This window comes from Mesocricetus auratus, unplaced genomic scaffold (genome assembly GCF_017639785.1).
Source record: "Mesocricetus auratus isolate SY011 unplaced genomic scaffold, BCM_Maur_2.0 Super-Scaffold_100010, whole genome shotgun sequence".
Taxonomy (NCBI): domain Eukaryota; kingdom Metazoa; phylum Chordata; class Mammalia; order Rodentia; family Cricetidae; genus Mesocricetus; species Mesocricetus auratus.
Window position 1 is genome coordinate 81,586,234 of NW_024429194.1, and position 22,683 is coordinate 81,608,916.

General features: G+C 52.1%; 1 protein-coding gene across 2 annotated transcripts; it reads right to left on the reverse strand.

The window, feature by feature from the left end:
• Window positions 1–283: 283 nt before the first annotated feature.
• On the reverse strand, window positions 284–17,383 carry Bik (BCL2 interacting killer). 2 transcript variants are annotated; one of them, XM_040754075.1, is made up of 6 exons: window positions 17,273–17,383; window positions 3,866–4,037; window positions 1,836–1,934; window positions 1,191–1,308; window positions 614–755; window positions 284–412 (listed from the first exon to the last, which is right to left on the reverse strand). In XM_040754075.1, exons 2-5 carry the CDS (start codon window positions 4,030–4,032, stop codon window positions 663–665), a joined length of 477 nt encoding a protein of 158 aa, XP_040610009.1. In that variant the 5' UTR covers window positions 4,033–4,037; window positions 17,273–17,383; the 3' UTR covers window positions 284–412; window positions 614–662. The 2 variants fall into 2 exon arrangements, with proteins under 2 accessions (XP_040610009.1, XP_005067101.1); XM_005067044.4 differs by having other exon boundaries at window positions 284–755.
• Window positions 17,384–22,683: the final 5,300 nt, after the last annotated feature.

The following is a 22,683-nucleotide window of genomic DNA, read 5'->3' on the forward strand; positions in this document are numbered from 1 at the left end:
GGGACAAGATGACACTGGAGCTGGGCATGGTGGCACCGAGGCAGGCAGAGTTCGGGGTTAGGCCAACCTGGTCTACATAATGAGTTCCAGGACAGCCCAAGCTATGGGGGGACGGGCTGGAATGCTATTGCCCTTGGGTGCGGGCAGGATGCAGAGGGCTGGGGCAGAGGCCACCCCTCCCCCTCCCCCATCTACATCCAGGGTTGTGACAGTCCCCAGAGAACCTGGGGGGGAGGGGGCTGGCTGCAAACAGCACTTTATTGAACGCTCCTGGAAACAACACTTGATTTACTTTATTAAACTTTATTGAACTCTCCACCCCAAGGAATCTAGTCCAGTAGATTCTGTGCCTCAAGGCTTCACAAACAGGGGTGTGGCCAGCACTCCCCCCACTGGTGGCCACAGGACCAGCCTGCAGAGAGGAAAGTAGGCAGGGGTCAAGAGAGGGGCCAGCCAGGCCTCAGGGACATTTAGCCAGTAATGCCCCTGAGCTACAGTGAATTCATTTGCCTTACAAAAACCCAGAAAACCTGTAGGAAATCTCAGCACTATCCTGAGTTAAATATATAAAAAAAGGGACAGTTAGAAAACACCATAGTTAGGGTGCCGGCACCTCTAGGGGATGGTTGAGAGGCAGGGACCAGCCCTGCCCCCGCTGGGCTTCACTGAAGCTGCAAATGCAAGGCCTCCCCCAGCAGCAAGAGGACCAACAGCACCGTGGGAAACAGCTGTCCTCCGGCCTGGTTGGGTGACACCTGTGAGACCAAGAGGGAAGAGAAAGTGAGGTCCAGGGGCCACTTGGGTGAGGAGACAGCTCCTGGGGACTGGGAGCAAACACCTGTGCACAGGTGGGGGATCTGGGACAGTGTGAACACGGCACTCAGCCAGTGGGGTGAGCTGGGAGGTGGCTCTGAGACCGTAGCTGAGAGAGGGTCCTGTCTGCCAGAGGAAGGGTCTCTGCAGCGGAGAGCGGAGGTGCTGTTTTGTGTGTACTTAAACCTTGTTGAGTTCAGAGGTCAGCCCAACGGTTGTTGCTCACACTCAGGCTTCTGGGACGGGGCCGAAGTGGAAAGAGGTGGGGAAGATGCTACAGAGAGGGATGGGGATTGTGGCAAACCAGAAGCATGGCCAAGGAGCTGCTGGCTGCCCTATGGCGGGGTAATGCAGACTAGAGGCGTCAAGGCTCTTACCCAGGTGCCAGGGGTCAGGACTCTCCAGGACCAGATGCTTTCCCTGAGGTTGGTGAGGCCTTGAATCAGGCTTCTGAAAATCCCCCTGACACCCATCTGGCTGTAGGTGACAGCGAGTCTGTAAGACATGGGATGGCCAAGTTGGTTACTGTAGCAGTAGGCGCTGGACACCTACATGTGTGACTCATTTCAGCATGGTGCATAGAGCCTCTGTGCCCCTCGGACACCCTGCTCTCTCCACTAAGAAAGCCATCTCTTCCCAGATAGCCTTCTGGGTCTCTGCCCAGAGCGGGCCACGAGGAACGTCCACCCTGAAGGCCCCTGAGTAAGTCGCTACCTACATCTGTCTTCCTGGGAGACCAACCGCGGGGCTGCCTCTGGGGTTCCCTCTGGGGCCAAGCCCACACTGCCCTGGCAACTGGGACCTCTCAGGACTGTCCAGCTTGACGAAGGGCAACAGAAAGATCCTAGGTGATGCTTGATCTACTGCTGAGGCCAGAGGGAAGGTTTGGGGACCCAGGTGGGGGCTGGGAAGCGAAGGGTTTCAAGCTTGCCTGGGGACTCCCACACTTCTTCAAGGTTTGCAGGGTGCTCTTAACCCTATGCTGGCTGTGGCTCCGCCTGTCCACCTGGGCAGCTGGTTACCTGTGCATGGCAATCCCAGGCAGCTGGGCCAGACGGGGGCCCCGAAGACACAGGTCCATCTCATCACCGATGTAGGCCAGCCTGAGGGCCACCTGGTCTCTGCAGGAAGACACCAGGAAGTTTGGTGGGGTTGTGCTGAGGGACCATACCACCCACTCACCCAGCCCAAATCCTGTGGGACTCAAGGCCCAGAGACAGGAGGCAGTGGAATACTGGGGGCCAGCAGCAAACCTAGGTGTCCCTCTCATCCTTGAGTACGCTTTGGAGTAAAGACCATTTCAAATGTGCCCTGCAGGACAGGCCACAGGCTACTGAGACATCAGGTGGAGGGGCAACAGGGGACTGCCTCTTGGGGAACTCTGACATGCATTAATGCTAGGAGTATCTCATGAACCTGCCTGGAAGCCAGGGACAACTTAGCCCAGAAAGACCATCACCTGACCTTCCCTCTAGAGGACCTGGTGGGGGGGGGAGCTGCATGGTGGTAACAGTGGATGGTAGGGAGGAGCACTGGGGGTGCTCTGAGTCCCCTTCAGTTGGCTTCCTACAGGGTCTCAGCTTATCTTCCCGCTCCAAGACCTGCTCCTGGTTCCCAGTCCTGAAACATTTGTATCTGCACCCTCCCCAGATGGAGAGATGCTAGCTAGTCCTTGTCTAGCCACAATTGCTAAACCAAATCCCAAGTGAGCCAGGCACTGGAGATAGCTTGGCAATTAATAAACGGCACTTGTTGCTCTTGCAGAAGACCCAGGTTCGACTCCCAGCACCCATGTGGTGGTCTACAACCACCTGTAACTCCAGTTCCAGGGGATACAACACCCTCTTCTGAGTTCTTCAGACACCAGGTATTACATAGTGCACAGACATACCTGCAGGCAAGCAATCATGCACATAAAATAAATCTTTAAAAATGTAAAAGCTCTCCTGCAAAATGGGAGACTCACTAGCGAGGTGAACACATGTACACTGGGCTGGCTGGTTTTGTGTCATCAGAGAGGAAGGAGCCTCAGCTGAGGAAATGCATCAGTGAGATCCAGGTGTAGGGCATTTTCTCAATTAGTGATCAATGGGAGAGGACTCAGCCCATGGTGGGTGGTGCCATCCCTGGGCTGCTGGTCCTGGGTTCTATGAGAAAGCAGGCTGAGTAAGCAGGGAAGCAAGCCAGTAAGCAGCTCCTCTCCATGGCCTCTGTATCAGCCCCTGCTTCTTCCAGGACCCTGCCCTGATTGAGTCCCTCTCCTAACTTCCTTGGGCGATGAACAGCAATGCTGAAGTGTAAGCCTAATGCACCCTTTCCTCCCCAACTTGCTCTTTGGTCATGGTGTCGGCAATAGAAACCCTAACTAAGACGTACACACTGAAACCAGCCTGATTAAGCCCTTTCTGAGGTTGGCCTGAACATTCCACACCAGTGACCCAACAGCTCACTGGAAAGTCCCTACAGAGGACATCTCAGGGGCTATCTGCCCTGCCCGCTCAGCCCTGGCCACCTGCACCATTGACCCAGTATTCCAGATTCTAACAGTGACAACAGTGGGAGGAGCCTGGAAGGTCGTCTAGCAACTGGGTGGGGAAGTTTTGGTCCCACCTATACCTTGGGAGACTCCAGGAAAATACTGTCCCAGGCTTCACCTCGCTCAGGAATGGAGCAGGAAGTGAGGCGACAGGCCCATCTTAACTCCGCAATCAGAGTGACAGAGAACCCTGAAGCTGAGAGTACACATGGAGAGACAGTTGCCCTGCCTGTGTGCAGGACTCGCCATGGCCAGGATGACTGCTCTTCTGCTGCTGGAAGTGAGCAGTGGGTCTCACGGCCTGAGCAGGAAGGGACCTTGCCGTCTCTCTCTGGACATAGTGGCAACAACAAACATGCCCCCTGCCAGTGAAGCTAGATGGCCCAGACTGCAGTGTGCTGGTCCTGAGACCCAGAAATCACTGTCAGAAACCCTCCTCAAGCCCCACCCCACTCCAGCTCTGTATAGAAGCTCTCAACCCCTGTCCAGAGGAGGGCACTGGTCAGTGGGCCCTACCTGTCCTCCAGGCACTCCACGAGGTCCAAGTCTCTCATAGAACTAATGTTTTCTTCCTCCACAGGCTCCTTCACGCTGGGAGCCCCAGGAGCCACTGGAGGTTGGGGGACCTGGTCATGCAGGACAGTCTTGATGAGGTCTCTGGCCATGAGTCTTGCCTCTGACATGTCCTCTGTGGGATAAAATAGACTCGGTGTGACTAGATTGCTCAGAACTATGCAATGGAGGCTACTAGGGCTCAGAACACCAAACCAAAATAGGCACTTGGCATGCGGGGTACAACGGAGCTCATAGGGACTGCAAGGCCCTGGAATTTCAGTGTTCCTGACCCTCCTCTGCCCCCAGCAGGTATCACTGATCCTTGCTCTGCATCTGCAATCATCTGGTGATCGCTTCTGAACACACAATTTGCAGCAACTTTTGCTGCCCAACTAAAATGAACAAGTTATTAACTTGTAAGTAGTTGATACCATCTTGCAATAAAGTGACAATTCAATCAGAAGAAAAAAGGGAAGGAACAGTCCAGGACAGGGCAGCCCCCTCCTGACTGTCATGAATGCAGGGGTGAGGGCCCAAGCTGCAGCAGCCAGTCAGAGACAGCGGACAGGGCAGCAGAGAAAGCCTGGCCCAAGCAACTGCATGACTGGAAGCCACGCCCTGCCTAGGGTTCAATTCCCAGTTTCCAATTCCTGTGGTCAGAGGCTTCTGGAACCCCCACAGTGGTGACTCACACTTCAGTAATGGTTCCATCTCTACTGAGGCAGGCTGGGTGGGACTCGGTGACTGACTCACCACAGTGAACCCCACACAGGACCAGATGGCCTTGCGGCCATGGCATCAAGGCAATGATACTGTAGATCTGGACTAACAGCCTAACTCAAATGCTGGTGCACAAGCAGGAGTTCAAGGCCAGTCTAGGGGACACAGAAAGTTCCAATGCAGCCAAACACAAGAGACCTTGTTTGAAAAAAAAAATGCTGGTTGGTGGTGGCACACACCTTTAATCCCAGCACTCAGGAGGAAGAGACAGGAGGATCTCTGTGAGTTTGAGGCCAGCCTGGTCTACAGAGTGAGTACCAGGACAGTGAGGGCTACACAGAGAAACCTGTCTTGAAAATACACCAAACAAGTGGGTGGCATTGAGCAGCTCTACGTAAGAATCCAAAATTCAAAACTTTGAGCCCCAACATCACACCACATGTGTGATGGCTCGGAGTATAGGAACTTTATCCCATGTACAGAATCACTTAATATTCCATATAAATCACCTTCACCTCATATGTGAAAGTGCATAGGAGAGGTACCTGATTTTCATAAATAGAGTCTGACCTCATCTCCAAGACAGCTCTGTGTGTGTGTGTGTGTGTGTGTATTTGTTCAAGTGTGCATGAAAAGGTCAGAGGTCAATGTTGATGACTTCCTTGATTGTCCTCCACCTCGTTTTTTGAAACAGTATCCTTCACTTAGATCTGGGGACATTTCTGCTAGCTTGACTGACAGTAGGCCCCAGAGATCCTCCTGTCTTGATTGCCTCTGAACTATGACTGCAGGCAAGCACAGCCAGGTTCGGCTTTCTGTGTCAGTGTTGAGGATATCAACGGCCATCTTCCACACCCTAGCCCTCAATATATTTCATTATATATAAGCAGATGGTATCTCAAATCCAAAACAGACTGTAGAAAGGTCATGCTGGCTTGAGCCTGCTTCCCTACCCCGCATTAGGCTGTGTTCAGAGTGTGTGTGGATGCCTTTATTTCACCTCCCAACAACCGGGTGACAGGTAGAGCACTTGTCTGGCACGCACAAGACCCTGGTTTCATTCCCAGCAACACACAGACACACAAGAACCAACCCAGACATGATTTTCTGTTCAAAAAGAACACCGGCTCTTGGAAAAGTTCATGCCTGAGTTAGATGGACAGTGATCCAAGACTTCCCGTGCCTAGGCCAGGACAGACCAATGACCATTGTAAAACGGACCGACTGCAGGAACACTGCACAAAGCCATCCCCCTTCCCCCCCAGCACACCTGAGGCTAAACTCTGAAGCGCCCTACTGATCACTCCCTAAAGAAAGAGACGCTGGAAGCCTGGGCACTCAGGGAGTTAGAACATAAGCTGGGACCCTCCAGGTGTCTCAGGGCTGACCTTAGGCAGATGACTGTCAGCAATGCACCCCAAATGGTTGTGATCAAGGAGTTGAGTGCACATGAGATGACATCATCAGCTACCACAGCAGGTATGGGGGTGTGGTGAGCTCCAGGTTTTGAGAAGCCATATAAGGACAGCATTGTTCTTCCTTCCAGAAGTGGAAAAAGAATACCCGTCCAGAGTTTCTGTCTCAACAAAGAGGTGGCTGTCTCCCCTCCTAAGAGGAAGGCACAGGGGAGGTTGACATCTGTTCCCAACAAAGACAGCTCAAGTCTCACAGGAGCCGGGCTGCAAGGATGAGAAGCATAAACACAGCCACAGCAGCCGCACCTGCCAGGCAACACCTTTGCCTGGAGGTAGAAGCTGTGGGCTGCAGCGGGAGGAAAGGGGGCTCCACCTGCTCGGTGCACCTGCAGGCAGAGCTGCAAAGCTACAAAGTGGGAGCAAGCTCCCCCCACCCCGCACCCCATTAACCTGGTGAAGAAGCCACGCAGTCACCTGGTATCACCCATGTGCTCACACGGGTTCCTCAAAACTCTTGACATATTTGTCCCAAGGTGTGCTTGGCAGCAGTTTAAAAACAACAAGGGAGATCAAGGATTTGCAGTGTAGAGAAACCAACAGGCCTTTAGCCAGCTCGGCTGGAAGCCTCTCTGAGCCGGGATGGGTCACGATAGCCCCTTTCCCTTTCCCAGCCTGGACTTGCATTTCATAGGAGCCATTCCCAACACTGGCCAGCAGTCAGCAATGTCACCATCTCCTAGGGACAGTCTGACCTCACTGACCATGTCACTGTACTGCCAGTTAACTGGAGAGCAGAGAGGGGAATTCAGGGCTCACACAGAAGGGAGGATGCAGAAGCAAGAGATGTCCTCCACTGGGGTCTCTGAGGCAAAGGCAATGCTCAGCATGAGCACCCAGGGATACCTTCCTTCCCCCTAAACCTTCAAAAAGTCAGCAGGTATGTTTGTCTATGCAACATCACAGACACCCACTCATGGTACTGTGGAATGTTAGAGTGGACAGACAGAGGCCAATATGCAAAAGTCACTAGCTCCACACGCCAGGCAAAAATGACATCACTGGTCATCGTGGCATTCGCCTTTAATCCCAGCACTCACGAGGCAAAGGCAGGAAGATCTCTGTGAGTTCAGTATGGCCAGCCTGGTCTATACAGTGAGTTCCAGGCCAGTTAGGGCTACAGAGTGAGATCTTGTTTAAAAAAAAAATACAGTTGAACATGAGAACATTTTTACAGTAACACCAACCAAAGTAAATAAATAAATACATTTTTTAAAAGAAGGTTTCGGGTCAAGTTATCCTAGTAAAAGCTTCAAAGAGGAATGCTAAAACCCCACCTAAAGGGTGGGAAGGAAGAAGCAGGGTGATGACACAGCCGAGATCCCCATTCAGGAGGTGCAGGCAGGCAGATCAAGAGTGAAGGCTAGCCCGGTCTACATAGCGAGTTAAAGGACGTCCCGAGTTACCTGAGGCTTCATCTCAAAACACTAAAAATAAAACAATAAACAAGTACAACATTAAAGATGCAGACAAAGAGAGACATGAACTTGCTTATGGCCAAGATGTCTTGGCATGGTACAGACTAAAAGCAGTATGTGCAAATGTGTGGGTGTATGTGTGTGTGTGTGTGTGTGTGTGTGTGTGTGTGTGAGTGTGTGACTGCTTGAGTGGGCACACACATGCATGCATATTAGGTGGTCCTCATAAAACTGTGTCCAGAACCCCTGCTACCCAGAGGCTCCGGCCAGGGTTGACTCAGCATGCAAAGCCATTTCCCTGGGAAAGCAGACCAGGCCCTCATTTGCATCTGTCCCCTCCTCCTCTCCCTTGTCTCCCCAAACCCAGCCTCTACCTCTACTATCACCTCCACAGACCCCGTTCCCAAGCTGCTCCCAGGCAAGGGCCACAGTGGGATGGAACTTCAGCCTTGAAGCTGGACACCTGGCCTTCACCTTGATCCTTGGTTCTGACAGCCTGAATTCCCAGCATTCCCAGCACCAGATGGCGGCTGACACCGGAGGCCTGGGAGAGCAGGCCCTGCTGGAGGGTCAGGCACCCATCTGTCTTCCTTAGAACCCTCTTGGACTCCGCTGCTCTCCCATCTTCATGGGCCTGGGACAGACCCACTCTTATCTCAGGTTACCATCCTAACCCCAACGTTCACCTTTCCCATCCTTGAGACTCAGTTTCCCTACCTGCCGTTGAGTGGAGATAATGCAGCCACACTGCTGGGGCTCCTTGTCCAGCCAAGGGTCCCACAGCTTGCCCCTGTTAGATGTTGTTGGGTGTGTAAGCCGGGACTAGTTCTGTGTACAGATTAGCTGCCTCTGTGTCTAGTGTAACCCTTCCACCACCATCAGAAATCAGCTCACCTAAGCCTTTCCCATGAGCCTCTGTGTCCACCTGAGGTCAAGTATCAAAACGGAGACGGTAAACACATGTGGCTCTGAGGCTGGGAGAATCCCCCTGCCAGGGTCCTGCAGTGGCAATGCCCTGCTGTCAGTCACCCTGCCAGCCCCATCCCCACCCTGGCCACACTGTCACTAGCAGACCTCTATCAGACAGAAGCCTCAGGGCTGCCTGCCACAACTGTGTGGATCCCTAGACCCCAAGTGTCATGCTACGACCACCAGAGGGTCTTTCTTCCAGCAGGCCACCCAGTCTTGGCCCCTTTTCTGACCACACCCAGAAACCACGAACTGAGACATGCTATGCGAAGCCAGTGCCCATCACCTGGGCATTCTTGGGAAACTGGTTAACCATTCCTAAGGGTCCCGAAGAGCTCATTCCAAGCGTCACAGTCCCAGACACTAGGAGCCCTCGGAGTTCACAGCCAGTCTCTGCCTCCCTTTACAGGATATTGCTGCTTCCTTGGCAATTTAGAACCCAGGACTGGGTGTCCTTGGACAGCCTAGTAAACTTGTCTGAGTCTTGTGTCTTCTCACTTCTAGGTTGGAGATACTGTTGTGGGGGCCAGTGACACAATCTGTGTTGATGAACCAGGCAGAGGATGAGCAGCTGAAAACGGGATTGCTATTAGTTTCTGTATCCCACTTCCAACAGCGGGCCTGACATGCATGGAGCAGGTGTTTGAGTGAATAAATGAAGGCCAGGTATTCCCAGGAGACCCAGCGTGACCCCAGGAAACTGCACCAATTTTCATCGTCTAGGTTGCTTGCTCTTTCCTTCCAAGAAATTTACAGGTGAGTACTGGAATCCTTCCATGAAGGGGGAACACACATATCTATGTCCCCACCCAGGCTGCATCCCACAATGACCTTACTACATCCTCGTGGTAGAAGAACCTGCTGCCATAAGTGTGTCAGGATGCAAATTTAAGTTCTGACAGTGCCATGCCACGGCTTAGATGGACAACACAGTGAACCTCATGGGCCGGCCTGTGTTTGGTGACCTCCTATGCCCTCAGGCTCATCTGGGAAACGGGGGATACTCTCTCCCTCCCAGGAGCAAAGGCAGATATCTGGCCAGTGTGGCCTGCAGGCATTGGGGCTTCAGTCCTGGCAGAGACCCCCATGCTATAACTTATCTAGTGCCCCCAACATCAATGTTCAAACTAAGAGCAGATGGGACCAGGCTGGGACATCCACCTGGGTGGATGTAGCTGGGTGGGACCAGGTGGACATCCATGGTCTTCACCATCAGAGCTCCCTGGACCATGAAGCTGGAATGACACAAAGTACCAGTAGCGTACCCAACTTGAGAAAAGTCCTGAACTTATGGATGGACAGACAGATACACAGACACACAGACAGACCCAGGCTCCAGTTCCTACTCTTCCCCTGTTTTGTGACTGCAGATCAGTCACCTGAACTCTCTGGACCCAAGTGACACCAGTATCACCCCAGGGCTTCAAAGAAGATAAGATGACACATGCACTGTTACCCAATGTCTGTCACCATGCAGGGCCTCCATTGAAGCTGGGCCATTTAACTGGCAGACTCATAAGGCAGCTATAAACCCAGCCAGTGAATGGCCAGAGCCCCCAGACTCTCTCTGAACAGGCACAAGCCCTCTCTCAGGAGGGATCAATCAACAGCCACCAAAGTTGCACATGCACTTTCTGAGTTGTGGGTATGTGTGCCATGTGACCCTGGAGGCACCCAGCAGCCCTGGGGAAACTGAGCGGGCAATGAGTTTCAATTCTCAGCATCCATACAAAAGCCTTGTATGATGGTGCTTAACCTGACTCTTGACAGAGACAGGAGGATCCCGGGGCTCACTGCCCAGCCAGTCTAGCCAAATGGGTGAACTCCGGGTTCAGTGAAAGACTGTGTCCCCAAAACTATAGGGAATGACTGAGGATGACACTCATCACTGACCTCTGACCTCCACACACATACACACACAGGACAGACCGATACAACTACTAGGACAAACTCCTCTCTCAAAGGAGGAGGGATAGCAGGATGGGGAGCACGGTAGTCATGGGAGGGACATGGCTTTTTTTTTTTTAACCACAGATGTCACCTTACATTCTGACTCCATGCCTGTGATTGGCAACACCAACGCAAAGAAAAAAAGAAAACTCTTGTTATTGGCTCAAACTGGTGGGAAATAGAGATGTTTACCTTAAAGTTTTTGTTTTTTCAAGGACATCAGTGCAAGCCCCCAATCCTCCTGTAGGGGAAGCCACAGGACCCCTTTTCCCAGGAATCTGCATATGTCCAAAACAGCTTGCTAGGGGTGGGGTGGGCTGGGCTGGGCTCACTTCCCAATGGTGACAGAGAAACAGTGGAAAAAGGAAGGAAGACAGGGAGGAGAGAGAAAGAGGGACATAAAAAGGGACATCCGTATCTGTGGATATTGTCCAACAACTTGGAAAGTGGTGGCCTGGAAGTAAGCCTGCAGGTTCAGTCCGGGCTCACCTGCACATGTTGCTACCAACCTCAGTGCCATCCCTGAGCAACGACACCGTTAGATGTTTTATTCTGTGCGTTTTGCTTGTGTATGTGCACCCTGCAGGTACGATGCCCTTGCAAGCCAGAAGAGTGCACTGGGCCCTTCTGGAACTGCAGTTACACGTGGTTGTGAGTTGCCTGCCATGGATACAGACACTCACATTTCCCAGATCATGGAGATGTTCATCATTATCTGTAAATGAAACCTCATGGAAGAAAGATCTAGAAGCAAACCTTTGAAGAAGGCAACGGGAGTTATACATGTGATTGGCAGGGGATGGGGAGCAGTCTGGAGCTTATACAGACAATGTAAACTTTTTTTTGAGACAAAGTACCCTGTGTTTCAAAGCTGGCTTTGAACTCAAAATGTAATTTAGGATGACTTTGAACTTCTGATCCTCCGCCTCCTGAGTGCTGGGATTCCAGACACACTCTACTATGTCCAGTTTGATTCAGTACTGGGAAAAGAACCCAGGCTTCCCAGATGCTAGGCAAGCACTCTACCAGATGAGCCACATCCCCAGCCTTTAAAAGTCTGACAATTAGCCGGGCGGTGGTGGTGCACGCCTTTAATCCCAGCGTTTGGGAGGCAGAGGCAGAGGATCTCTGTGAGTTCGAGGCCAGTCTTGTCTACAGAGCGAGTTCCAGGGCAGCCTCCAAAGCTACAGAGAAACTCTGCCTCAAAAAAAAAAAAGTTTGACAATTGTGTATCACACCTGACACCAGCACCTAGCTGCTCTCAGATCTTTAATTTGAATTGCAGGAAGGAAAATTCGTCTGTGTATAGGGGAAAATGCCCACCTGGGTTCTCTTTCCTTCTGGCCGGGCATGTGACAGGAGACTCCCAAGTGTTCTGATTAACATATGTTTCTCTGGTGTAAACTCCCTTGTCAAGACTGGCCCTTTGGACCCGTGGGCTATGTGTGACTTTGGACAGATTCCTTAGGCCTCCTAGACCCCTAATTCTTCATTAGGGAAGAAAGAGAGGCTCGGGGTATGTTTGCCTGGTTAATCCTCCCTGAGAATACTGCAGTCTGAGGCTGGTTAATCCTCCCTGAGAATACTGCAGTCTGAGGCTCCAACTCCATGGTAGAGCACGTGGCCAGTATAGTCAAGGCCCTGAATTCCACCCCCAACTCCACCATAGAAAAGTCCTAAAAAGTACTCCAACTGGCATAGGAAGTATGACGACATAAAAATTCTCCTGACCAAGTCTGGAATCACCAAAAACAAAACAAAACACACACAGTCAAAAACAAACCCAGAACGCTGTGATTTTCTGTCTCCATTAGAGAAGGACAGAGTGACAAGCTACCACCTCCCCCTTCAGCTTCTAAATTCTTCATATATTTTGGAATGTTCAAGCCAGAGCATGAAGCACCAGACCCTACTGGGCTCCTCTGGGAGGCGGACTCCATCCTCCCCCTTCCTTCGGATGGTGCTGGGCTCTTACTCAGCCCCTTTCCTAAGCCTTCAGCATCCCATGCTCCAGGCAGGCCAGGGAACCCGCTTGCTCCCCAGCCCTCCCATCTCCAGGACAGAATTCCACTTCTCCTCACTCTGTTGTCCCAGAGCCTTGGGTCAGCTGACCTGGAGTGGGCACTTGGCCCTCGATGGCCTCAATAAATGTTTACCTTCTGTCTGCCCAGGGAGAAACACGACAGCACGCGGCAGCAGAGAGAGTTCTCTGCAAAACAGGGAAGATGAGCAGCGCACAGGGACAGGGCAGACAACTGTCCCTGTGTGGAGGATGGACATGCACCCATGCTGGGCCACGGGGTCACCTGTCAGGACAGGAGGAGAGCCTCCCTGGAGGTGCGCCCTAAGATGGGTATGCACTCATTCATGGCCCATAGGAGGAATGTCCTGTCCTACTGACCGCCTCCTGCCAGCTGGGTCTAGTTACCATGCAGCCTTTGTCCACACCTGAGGACTGATTTGGCCATCCCAGTTTATAGCTGGTCTTGCCCTGGGCCCCATATGTGGTGCTGCTCCATTCCAGTCCCCTACTCATGAACGCGTTCTCTTCTGGAGAGAAAAACACTTGATCAACACCCCAACTTTCACCATCTCCAGCACACAGCCTTTCACCAGACAGTCAGGGGGGGTCTCCTTCTCTGCCCTTCGCCAATGGTAAGCCTCCTCTTGGGCGGAGTAACTGGCCACCAAATTTTCTCCCGTCTCCAGAAAAACAGGTTTGCTTGGCAGTGCCCAGAGGGTGTTTTGTATTGTCACAACCCAATGTTGACACTAGGTAAATCAGCTGCCCTCTCTGCGCCGCCCTGTGCCCCAGCCACCTTGCCTGCCCCTCTCCTGCCTGCCTCGAGGCCAACAAGAAATGGGCCAGGAATGTATTTGCTGACACCGTTCCCCTAAGGCTTGGCTTAAGCCAAGCAAGCGTAGGACAAAGGGAGCAGCCACACACATCCAGTCCAGGCCCACTGCTGGCTTCCTGGTGGCCACTACCAACAAAAGCCGGGCATCGTTCACAACTTCCTTGAAACAGTTTCTGAATTGTTCTAGGCAGACAGCAAAACAGTGACTCTCTCGTGGGATCCATGCAGTCAGCTGCCGGGGAAGCAAGAGCCATCAATTGTCCATGAATGTAAATGACTCACTGAAAACAGGATGCTTTCCAGGGAGAGGGGGAAATACTGTCTGTGGCAGGGACAGCTTGACGTCTCATGAGCCAATATGTCCTTCCAGCTACCCCCTCCCTGCCACTAAGAGAAAGGTGACGGGAAGGGAACATAAGACAGGATAGCTAGCTGTACTGTTTCTCTCCTTTCAAAACAGGGTCTCCTGTATTCCAGGTCAGCCTCCAACTCAATATGCAGCCAAGAATGAATGACCCTGAACTTTGCCCCTCCTGTTTCTTCCCAAGTGCTAGCCTAGCAGAGTTGCTGCTGGTGGTAGTACACACCTTTAATCCCGGCACTCAGGAGGCAGAAGCAGGTTGTATGTTCGAGGCCAGCCTGGTCTACGGAGTGAGTCCCAGGATATCCACTGTTATCCCAGGTTTATTCGGTGCTGGGAGTTGAACCCAGGAATCTGTGTATTATCCAGCCACTCTACCATTTGAGCTACATCTCCAGCCCTCAGTCTCTGGTTTCTTTACTTCCAATGAATCCAGCAGTAATTTCATTACTGTATGTCAACCACGTTACAGCAACCAGCATACAGCCAAGCATTTAGAGTTGCTTATTCCAAGTGTCCAGGCTACGATGGGCACCAGGAACTTACCATGTGATGTTCCTTGTTTCACAGAGCCTGCAGGCTACATAAGTCAGGACACAAATACATGAAGTCATTTCAGACAGCCAAGGTCAGAGCCACTAACCAGTGAGATGACAAGAAGGGTAGTCATGGAGACTTCTCAGAGAAGGTGTCCAAAGATGGAGATGCATCTAGACACCCACAGGGACTGGGCTGTATCATTCTGATGATCTCTTATAAACCTCCCAGGGGTCGGGCAGTGGTGGTGGTGGTGTCACATGTCTCTAGTGCCGGCACTTGGGAGGCAAAGGCAGGTGTATCTCTGTGCGTTTGAGGCCAACCTGGTCTAGAAAGTGTGTCCCAGGACAGCTAAGATTACACAAAGTATCCCTGTCTTAAAAAACAAACAAAGCAAACCTCCAGGGCCTGAAGAAACGTCCCTACAAAAAACGATCAGCTGTGGCTGGGGTGGAGCTCAGAGGCAAAGCGCTGCTTAAAACACACAAAGCCCAGGGTCCCAGCCCCAGGACTGGAAACAAAACAAAAGGAAACTTTAAATACTAACTAGGGGGCAGCTTAGCAGATTAGTTAAATGAGCTCATCACCAAGTTGGAAAATGGCACTCTGCATTTTCAAGGCTTGGGCTGGAAGCCAGCATCCTCTGGCAAGGTACACATTTTGAGTTAAGAAAAATAAAAAAAAAATAATGGTGCCATAGGTCCATAACCCCAGCACTTCAGAGACAGGAGAATCAAGAGTTCAAAGATAGCCTGGACTATAAAGTATGAGACCCCGTCTCCAAATATAAAAAAGCAAAACCAAAGACAATCTTTAAAATCTAACTGGAGAAACAGCAGCCAAGGTCAGCATCAGCCCTGTGCCCTTGAAGCTCACAAGGTGAAGGTGCTGTGGTTAGGTGAGACCTGAGGGTCCCCCAAAGCTTGTACTGTTGAAATATAATCCCCATTGTGATGAATTTAGGAGGGAACCCAACCTCACCATGGTATTTGGCAGGTGACTAAAATGAGACAAGGTTGAGAATGTAGGAGACCCAGAAGTGTCACAAATACAGGCACAATGTGTGTCTTCTGCCAGCAAGATGGCCATTGCCTACCGTGACTCGTCAGCCCCACATGAACCCAGAATCATGAGTCAAAAGAAATGTCATTTCTTTATAATTCTTACTCCATCTGAGGCATTGTGTTATTAGCAACAGAAAACAGATTGAGTCAACATTCAAGAGGCAGAGGCAGAAGGATTAAAGATGCTAGGCTAGCCTCTACTGCATAGTGAGGCCTTCCTTAAGAAAGAAAGAAGGTGCTGGGCGGTAGTGGCACACAACTTTAATCATCTCAGCACTCGGGAGGCAGAGTGAGTTCGAGGCCAGCCTGGTCTACAGAGTTAGTTCCAGGACAGCCAGGGTTACACAAAGAAATCCTGTCTAGAAAAATAAAAAATAAATAAGGGGTTCAGTTGATAGTGCTGGCCTAGTGTGCACAAAGCCCTGAGTTCCACCCCTAGCTCCAAATAAGCTGGACACAGTGACAACACCTGGAATCCTAGGACTTAGGAGGTGAAGGTAAGAGGATCAGGTGTTCAGGACCATCCTCAACTACATAGTGAGCTCGAGGCCAGCCTGGGCTACATGAGACACTGCCTTAAAACAAACAAAAAAGAGCACCTCAAACCCTGGGGAGTAGAGGGGGAGAAAATAGGGAAGCAGGGAAAAGCGAGAAGGTGGGAAGGAGCGCAGAGAGGTCAGAAGTACAACACCTGCCCCAATCAGGACACTACATCCAAAGCCAGCCAACAGATGACCCTTCAGTGGATACTTGTAAAAAACGGCAACAATAAACATACAAAGTGCTGGGGGACCTCCTTCAAAACATGCCCAAATGGAGTGGAAATCAAGGTAGCAGCAGCATTGCTGGATAGCTCTGCCACGTCTTGGGTGGGGTTCCCTCCCACCAGATTAGATGGGAATTTGTTTCACAAACTCAACAAACTGGGGTGCAGAATGGTGGAGGAGCCCGTAGGAAGCCACACAGCCAGGAAGTGACCACTGGGACATAAAAACCTGTTCTTCTATCTGAAATGAGACCTCCAGCTCCCCAGAGATTAGGTGATTCTTCAGCCTAGAGCAAGGGCCACTGCCCCCTTCCCAAAGTGGGAATGAGACTGGAAGCTGCAGCTGGCTCGAGGCACAGTAACAGTGTTACGAACCACAGTGACAACAACAACAGACAACAACACCTTGCAGGGCGGCTCAGTGCACTTCAGAGCAGCAATTAATAATTTGCAAAGCTACATGCATCTGCAAGACCACAAGGCTGGAGAGGACAGCAAAAGTGATACAAGCGCTGAGCCCCCAGTGCTGGTAGCAGCTTGTGACCCGGGCAAGTGCACGGGCCACCTTCCTGAGCGGCCCCCCACCTCCCAATGTACGGAGCAAGGCAGGAGCCTCTGCGGTGTCCAGCCCACCGGGCCCCTGCCCCTGCGCCTGGGCGTGGGCAGGTGGCGAGGAGCTTCGTGGAAGTACTGGTTTGCACTGGAGTCGCTAGGAAGACCCTCTGTCTCCCCCTCAAAGACGTGCGCCCACGGGTCCCAAGCGCGCGCACGGGGGGGGTGGGGCAGATGCGAAACCTGAATTCTGTCGGGGACAGGTGTGAACCAACAGGTCGCCGTAGGGACCGTGCGAATCCTAAGATCCCCGAGGGAAGGACAGATGCGAACTCCCAGGTCCTCGCGGGGACAGGTGCCGACGCCATCTTTCGCCTGTGGCCCGGGCTGATCCTGGCCGCCCTACACTGGTAGTGCCGCGCCCTGGTCGCAGCCGCACAGTGCAGAGTCCCGATTCGCTCCCCCTAAGGTTTCGATACCGAAGGAGCAGCGGCAGCGAGGGACACTAGCTCACCATGTCTAGGACTGAGACGCAGGGACCCACCCCATTGCACAGACGCGCGGCGAGGCACGCGGATGCGGCTAGCACCTTCTGTGGTGGCAACCAGGGAGGGGACGTTTCCGAGCCGGAGCCACCGAGGGACCTGGACTCCGGTCCCCAACCTTCCAACCACTTGGTTTGGGGCTTCCCGGGCGCTTACCTGCCCGGCTGCGCTGGCGTAGCGGCGGGCGAGCAGCCCGAACACCTCTCGATCTGGCGACTGTGGCAGAGTCGGGGGCGCTGGCCGGAGGCGGGTTAATGTGAGCGGCGGGCTGAGCCCTGATAGGTGGCCGCGCCCGCCCCGCCCCTCTCCCCTCCGACCTGACTCGGGATCCCCAACCCCACCAAGTGGCTTACAGAACTACTGAAAGAGCACCGTTAGCTTGCAGACGCCCCTCCGTCGCCTGCGGACCTGCCACGGCGTCCAAGCCTGTGCGCTTGCGAGCGCGCGCGCTCAGTACCGGAGTATCCACAGACATTGCCGCTGGCCAGGTCTGCATGTATCATCCAAGCCCTAGCAAGGGCTGCCTGCTTGGTCCTAAGGACTCGATGCTTTTAACTCTGAACTCTTACCCATGTAGAAACTGAGGCTCAGCCGGGCGTTGGTGGTGCACGCCTTTAATCCCAGCACTCGGGAGGCAGAGGCAGGCGGATCTCTGTGAATTCGAGACCAGCCTGGACTACCAAGCGAGTTCCAGGACAGCCTCCAAAGCCACAGAGAAACCCTGTCTCGAAAAACCAAAAAAAAAAAAAAAAAAAAAAAAAAAAAAAGAAACTGAGGCTCAGAACGGACGACAGCTTGATTGATAAGCGAGTTGTGCAGCCAGTGTTTAAAACTCTGAGCTCTTTAGGTTACCCACACTTGGGAGTTAGGTGTCTTTAAATCTTCACGAATGTCAAAAGTTCTTCCCAGAAATCAGCCATGAAGCCCATGGTTTCCCTGAGCTCCTGCCCGCTGCACCTCCCAGCACCCCCCCACACACACACACATACACACGCACACCTTCGGAGGTCGGGTCTACTAGCCTAGCCCTCCAGCGAAGGTTTACAGTGAAGGAGGGGATCACTGGGAGAAATCTAGAATTACAAACGGAGTGGGAGGAGTTGAGTCTCCAGTTCCCTGGACCCGGAGCTCCAAAGTGTGTTGACCGAATTACAAAGTAACCATTATCTAGACAACAACAAAGCATGTTTACCCTAGGTCAGCTCTTATGGGGTCGCAGGGGTCAGGGTCTGGGGCAGGTGCTTCCTACTGGGTGGCTCGCCAAGCTGTTGGCTTGGCTCCTCCCTCTCCTGTCAGGAGGGAGGTGATACTTGGGGCTCCCTAAATGTTCTCCTGACATGGGACGACAGCCCCCATATTTGGAGGGTCCCAGAGACCTTCTTAACCTGTCACTCTGATCCTTCCAGCTCTGTGATCCTTCCATCATCTCCAAGCTCAGAAATGAATTCAGCCCTGACCTTTGCTTATAGGGATTGCCACAGCCTGGAGTGGGGTGTCGTGGGTAGGAAACCCCGAGGCCTCTCTCTGCCGCACCATTTTACAGATGAGCAAACTGAGACACTGAGGAGGGAGGAAATGACAAGAGATCTCAGGCCATAAAGGCCCGGCGTGTTTGAAGATGAGTGTGAGGGCATCTGGAGGAACCGGGCCAGGCACACAGTAAGTGTTCCCTAAACATGAGCCGAGGAGATGAAAGAAGGACACCAGTTTGGGGTCCCAGGGGACTTAAGGACCCAGGGGAGGGGTGAGTGAAATATTTAGAATATATTAAGCCTGCAAGATCCACAAGACAGCATCCTGATCAAACGGAGAGGGTGGGCGGGTACACTGGCTCATCCCTGCACACCCTGCCACTGGGCAGGCTGGGAAGTTGGGTGGGTTCTGAACAATGAGAAACCGTTTCTTAAGTTAGAAAGAAAAGCTGGTTGTGCTGATACACTCCTGTAATCCCAGGAAGCAGGTGGGTCAAGGAGTTCAAGACCGTCTTCAGTTATACAGTGAGTTCCAGGTCAGCCTGGGATACATGAAACCCTGTCTAAAATGGATTTTAAAAAGAAAAGGAGACAAATGAAGGAAAATGGGGGCAAAACTGCTTAAATATGAGTGTAGCTCCCAGTACTCATGAGGCAGAGGCAGGTAGATCACTCTGAGTTGAAGGCCAACCTGAACTACAGAGCAAGTCCCAGGACAGCCAGGGCTACACAGAGAAACCCTGTCTCGAAAAACCTGGGGGGGGAGAATGTGGCTTCCTGTTAGTGCCCCAGAGGCCCTGGGTCATCTGCAAGAAATAATAACGTGATGATAATGGAGACTACCACTGTCTGTCCCCAGGGTTCAGCACTTTCCCTCTTGCCTTCCACATTCTTTTGAAACATTTGTTAATTTTGTTGGGGAGAGGAATAAGCCTGTGGAGGTCAAAGGATGGCTCTCAGGAGTCAGTTCTCTCTGTCACCATGAAGGTCCCATGTTCTGTCATGGAGCCACTAGCCTCTGCGTCCTGTGACCTGAGAGGACCATGACTCGGGGACTTACCCCTTTCTTCTCTGAGGGCCTGGATCCAGAGGTGCGGCCTGCAGTGCCTCGTGGCCTCGTAATCAGTCCGGCTGCTTTCTGTGCCCATGACCATGTGTTTGTTTGTTTCTCTGTGTAGCTTTGGAGTCTGTCCCGGAACTCACTCTGTAGACCAGGCGGAACTCACTCTGTAGACCAGGCTGAACTCACTCACATCTGTCTGCCTCTGCCTCCCAAATACTGGGATTAAAGGCGAGTGCCACCACCACCCAGCTGCCCACGGCCACTTGTATCCATCCAAGGATCAGAAGCCCAGCTGACACTCAACAGAAGATCACTGACTTCAGGCCTCATTTTGGCCTTGGGCTGACTTTGGATCCTTTGGTTAACAAATAATGGTAGCATCTAGTGCAGTGGCACCTGCCAATTCACATTTTACAAACTGAGACAGAAGGATTGAGAGTTTCAGGCTAGTCTGGGCTACATAATGAGGCCCTGCCTCAAAAAAAAAAAAAAAAACAACAACAAAAAAAAAAACCAAAACAGATTCTGGGTTGATAGAGCGCTGATGGATAGCTTGCCTTTTACTGGGCCTGTCTGGACCTGTCATTCACCAATGCGGCTAGATTGGCTAGCCAGTTATGCCCAGGGATCCCTCTGTCTCTGTGTTCCCAGCACTGGGATCAAGCCAGCACTGACACCCAGATCTTTAGATGGGTGCTGGGATTGAACTCAGCAATGCTTTCCCAACCAAGCTGTCTCCTAGACCTGTGGTTGCTCTTACATGAAACTCGTAGCAAGGCAAAGCTCGTCTGTGGACAGAGGGGAAGACAATGGAGACAGGAATTGGGGGAAAGAGGGCACAAGAGACCTTCTTGGGTGACACAGATGATGCCATTCGGCACACACACACACAGCCCACCATACACAGAGTCACCTGCGTATCACTGTGATGTTTTGGTAGGGAAATGAAAAATCAATACTAGATAGAAACCAAGCCCACAAAGGACAACAGATCAGGCTCAGTATGTGAAAAGATGAGGGTTTTTCACCGAGATCCAGATTGACAGCTGCCGGGGAGACTCAGCCACCTGAGTCCATGGTGGTCCAGGCAAGGCTAGGTTCACCGGTGACAAAAAGAACATCGCAACTGCAAACAGTCCCAGCAGAATAGGCACTGTGACTTGCTCAGCCATGGCTATTTAATAGCGATTTAATATAGATATGCATCAAGCCAAAAGCCAGTGGCTGGAGTGACTTAAATAACCTGTTTTGGCATGCATGACCTGTCAGGGGATGGAGAACAGGCCTCCACTCTGTCGGACAATTCCAGGAATCCAGGGTCCTGTGATAGCTGGCCCTGCAGCATCGTGGAGGCCTTGAGCAACAGGCTGTGGACGTTCCCTGGTTATCATTCAAGTCAGGTCTGGTGGGAGGCACTGGACCCACATGGTGCAGACAGGAAGGAGCCCCAGCCCTGCAGAATCTCCGCCCATCCAGAAATAACATCCTTTGACAGGCAGCTTATGGGCGTGATAGCAGGGTTTCTCCAAACAATTACAGCCCCAGAAACTCATCATGCACCTTCAGAAAGCATGGGGCGGCAGGGCTGTCCACATGTCTGCTCTCAGGCCAATCCTGAGACAGGCCTCTTCTGACCCAGCTCCCCTCCTCTCTGACTGGGAAGGCAGGGCCTGAGAACATGTTTGCTTTCCTGCATTCACAAAAGGCCCTAAGCAGAGATCTGTCTCATAATGAGAGATTCTCTCCCATGCTCATATCCCTGCTGTCCCTGTGTCACGGAGGAAGACCAGATCAGGCAGGTTACACGAAAGAGCCCATGGGAAGCAGGAACCAGCTTGTCATCCCTAGCCCCTGGGCCTCCCTTCCTTAGCCTTTCTCAGTCACTGCTTTTCCTGCCTCAAAGCACGAAGAGAACCAAGAGGGACAGAAGTGTTTCTGGACTTTTCCTCTCACGGGAAATCATTTATTTGTCTTTAAAGTTCTGGCAGGCATGTCTTTTCCTCCGGGGAAGTTTATTTATATGTTCCTGTGTTCCCCTTAATTTTGAAAGAAAGGTAGATAGAGCTTTACTATATATTTTGTGGTGTGTGCATACATGCAGGCACGTGTGCATAGAAACCAGAGTGGGATTTCACATGTCCCGCTCCATGGCTCTGCCTTATGCCTTTTTAATCGAGGACTCTCACTGAACCAGGGGCTAGGCTAGTGACCAGCAAGCCCCAGAAATGCTCCTGTCTCCACTCACCACAGCACCAGGACTACAGGTGCATAGGCGACTGTGTCCAACTCTCCACAGGGCACTGGGGTCTGAACTCGGGTCCTCATGCTTGCACAGCCAGTGCTCTTACCACCGAGCCATCTCCCCAGTCCTAAGAAATGTAAATAAAGGCAGCCGTGGTTCCAGCCAGAGTGGATGACACAGGACTGGCAAGGCAGGGCACAGTCACAGCCCGTTCTCTAAGAGGATGTGGATGCCACCTTTAGTTTGCGTATCCAGAGATCATCTGAAACGTTTGGAATATTTGTGTTCATTGACCTGTGTGTTTCAGTTACTTTCTCTTTTCTTTTTCTTTTGAGACAGGGATTCTCTGTGTAGCCCTGGCTGTCCTGGAACTCACTCTGTAGACCAGGCTGGCCTCGAACTCTGCCTGCCTCCTGCCTTGTGAGTGCTTCGATTAAAGGTGTGCACCACCACCACCACCACCACCAGTTTAGTTTCTCATTACTGTGACAAGATACTCTGACAAGGGCAGCTTAAGGGACAAAAGTTGCTCACAATTGCAGAGGGACAGAGTTGGGTGGGGACACAGTCAGGCACACAGACATGGCAGCAGCAGGAAAGGCATGGTGGCAGGAGGACGGCTCCTCCTGCATCTGCACTCAGGAAGAGTACAGTCCTCATTCTCCATTTACACAGCCCAGGACCCCAGCCTGGGAGTGATGCCACCCCCATTGATTGACAATCACCCGGGAGCTGGGTCAATTCTGTAAAAGTGACATTTAACGCTATCAGGACTTGGGAAGAAGTCATG

What these genes read in the sequence shown, in the direction of transcription:
- Bik (XM_040754075.1), bottom strand. Translation starts at nt 4,032, where the DNA reads ATGTCAGAGGCAAGACTCATGGCCAGAGACCTCATCAAGACTGTCCTG. An exon ending in GTGGAGTGCCTGGAGGACAG is followed by an intron (nt 1,935 to 3,865) that starts GTAGGGCCCACT and finishes GTCTTCCTGCAG; the next exon opens with AGACCAGGTGGCCCTCAGGC. An exon ending in TCCTGACCCCTGGCACCTGG is followed by an intron (nt 756 to 1,190) that starts GTAAGAGCCTTG and finishes TTGGTCTCACAG; the next exon opens with GTGTCACCCAACCAGGCCGG.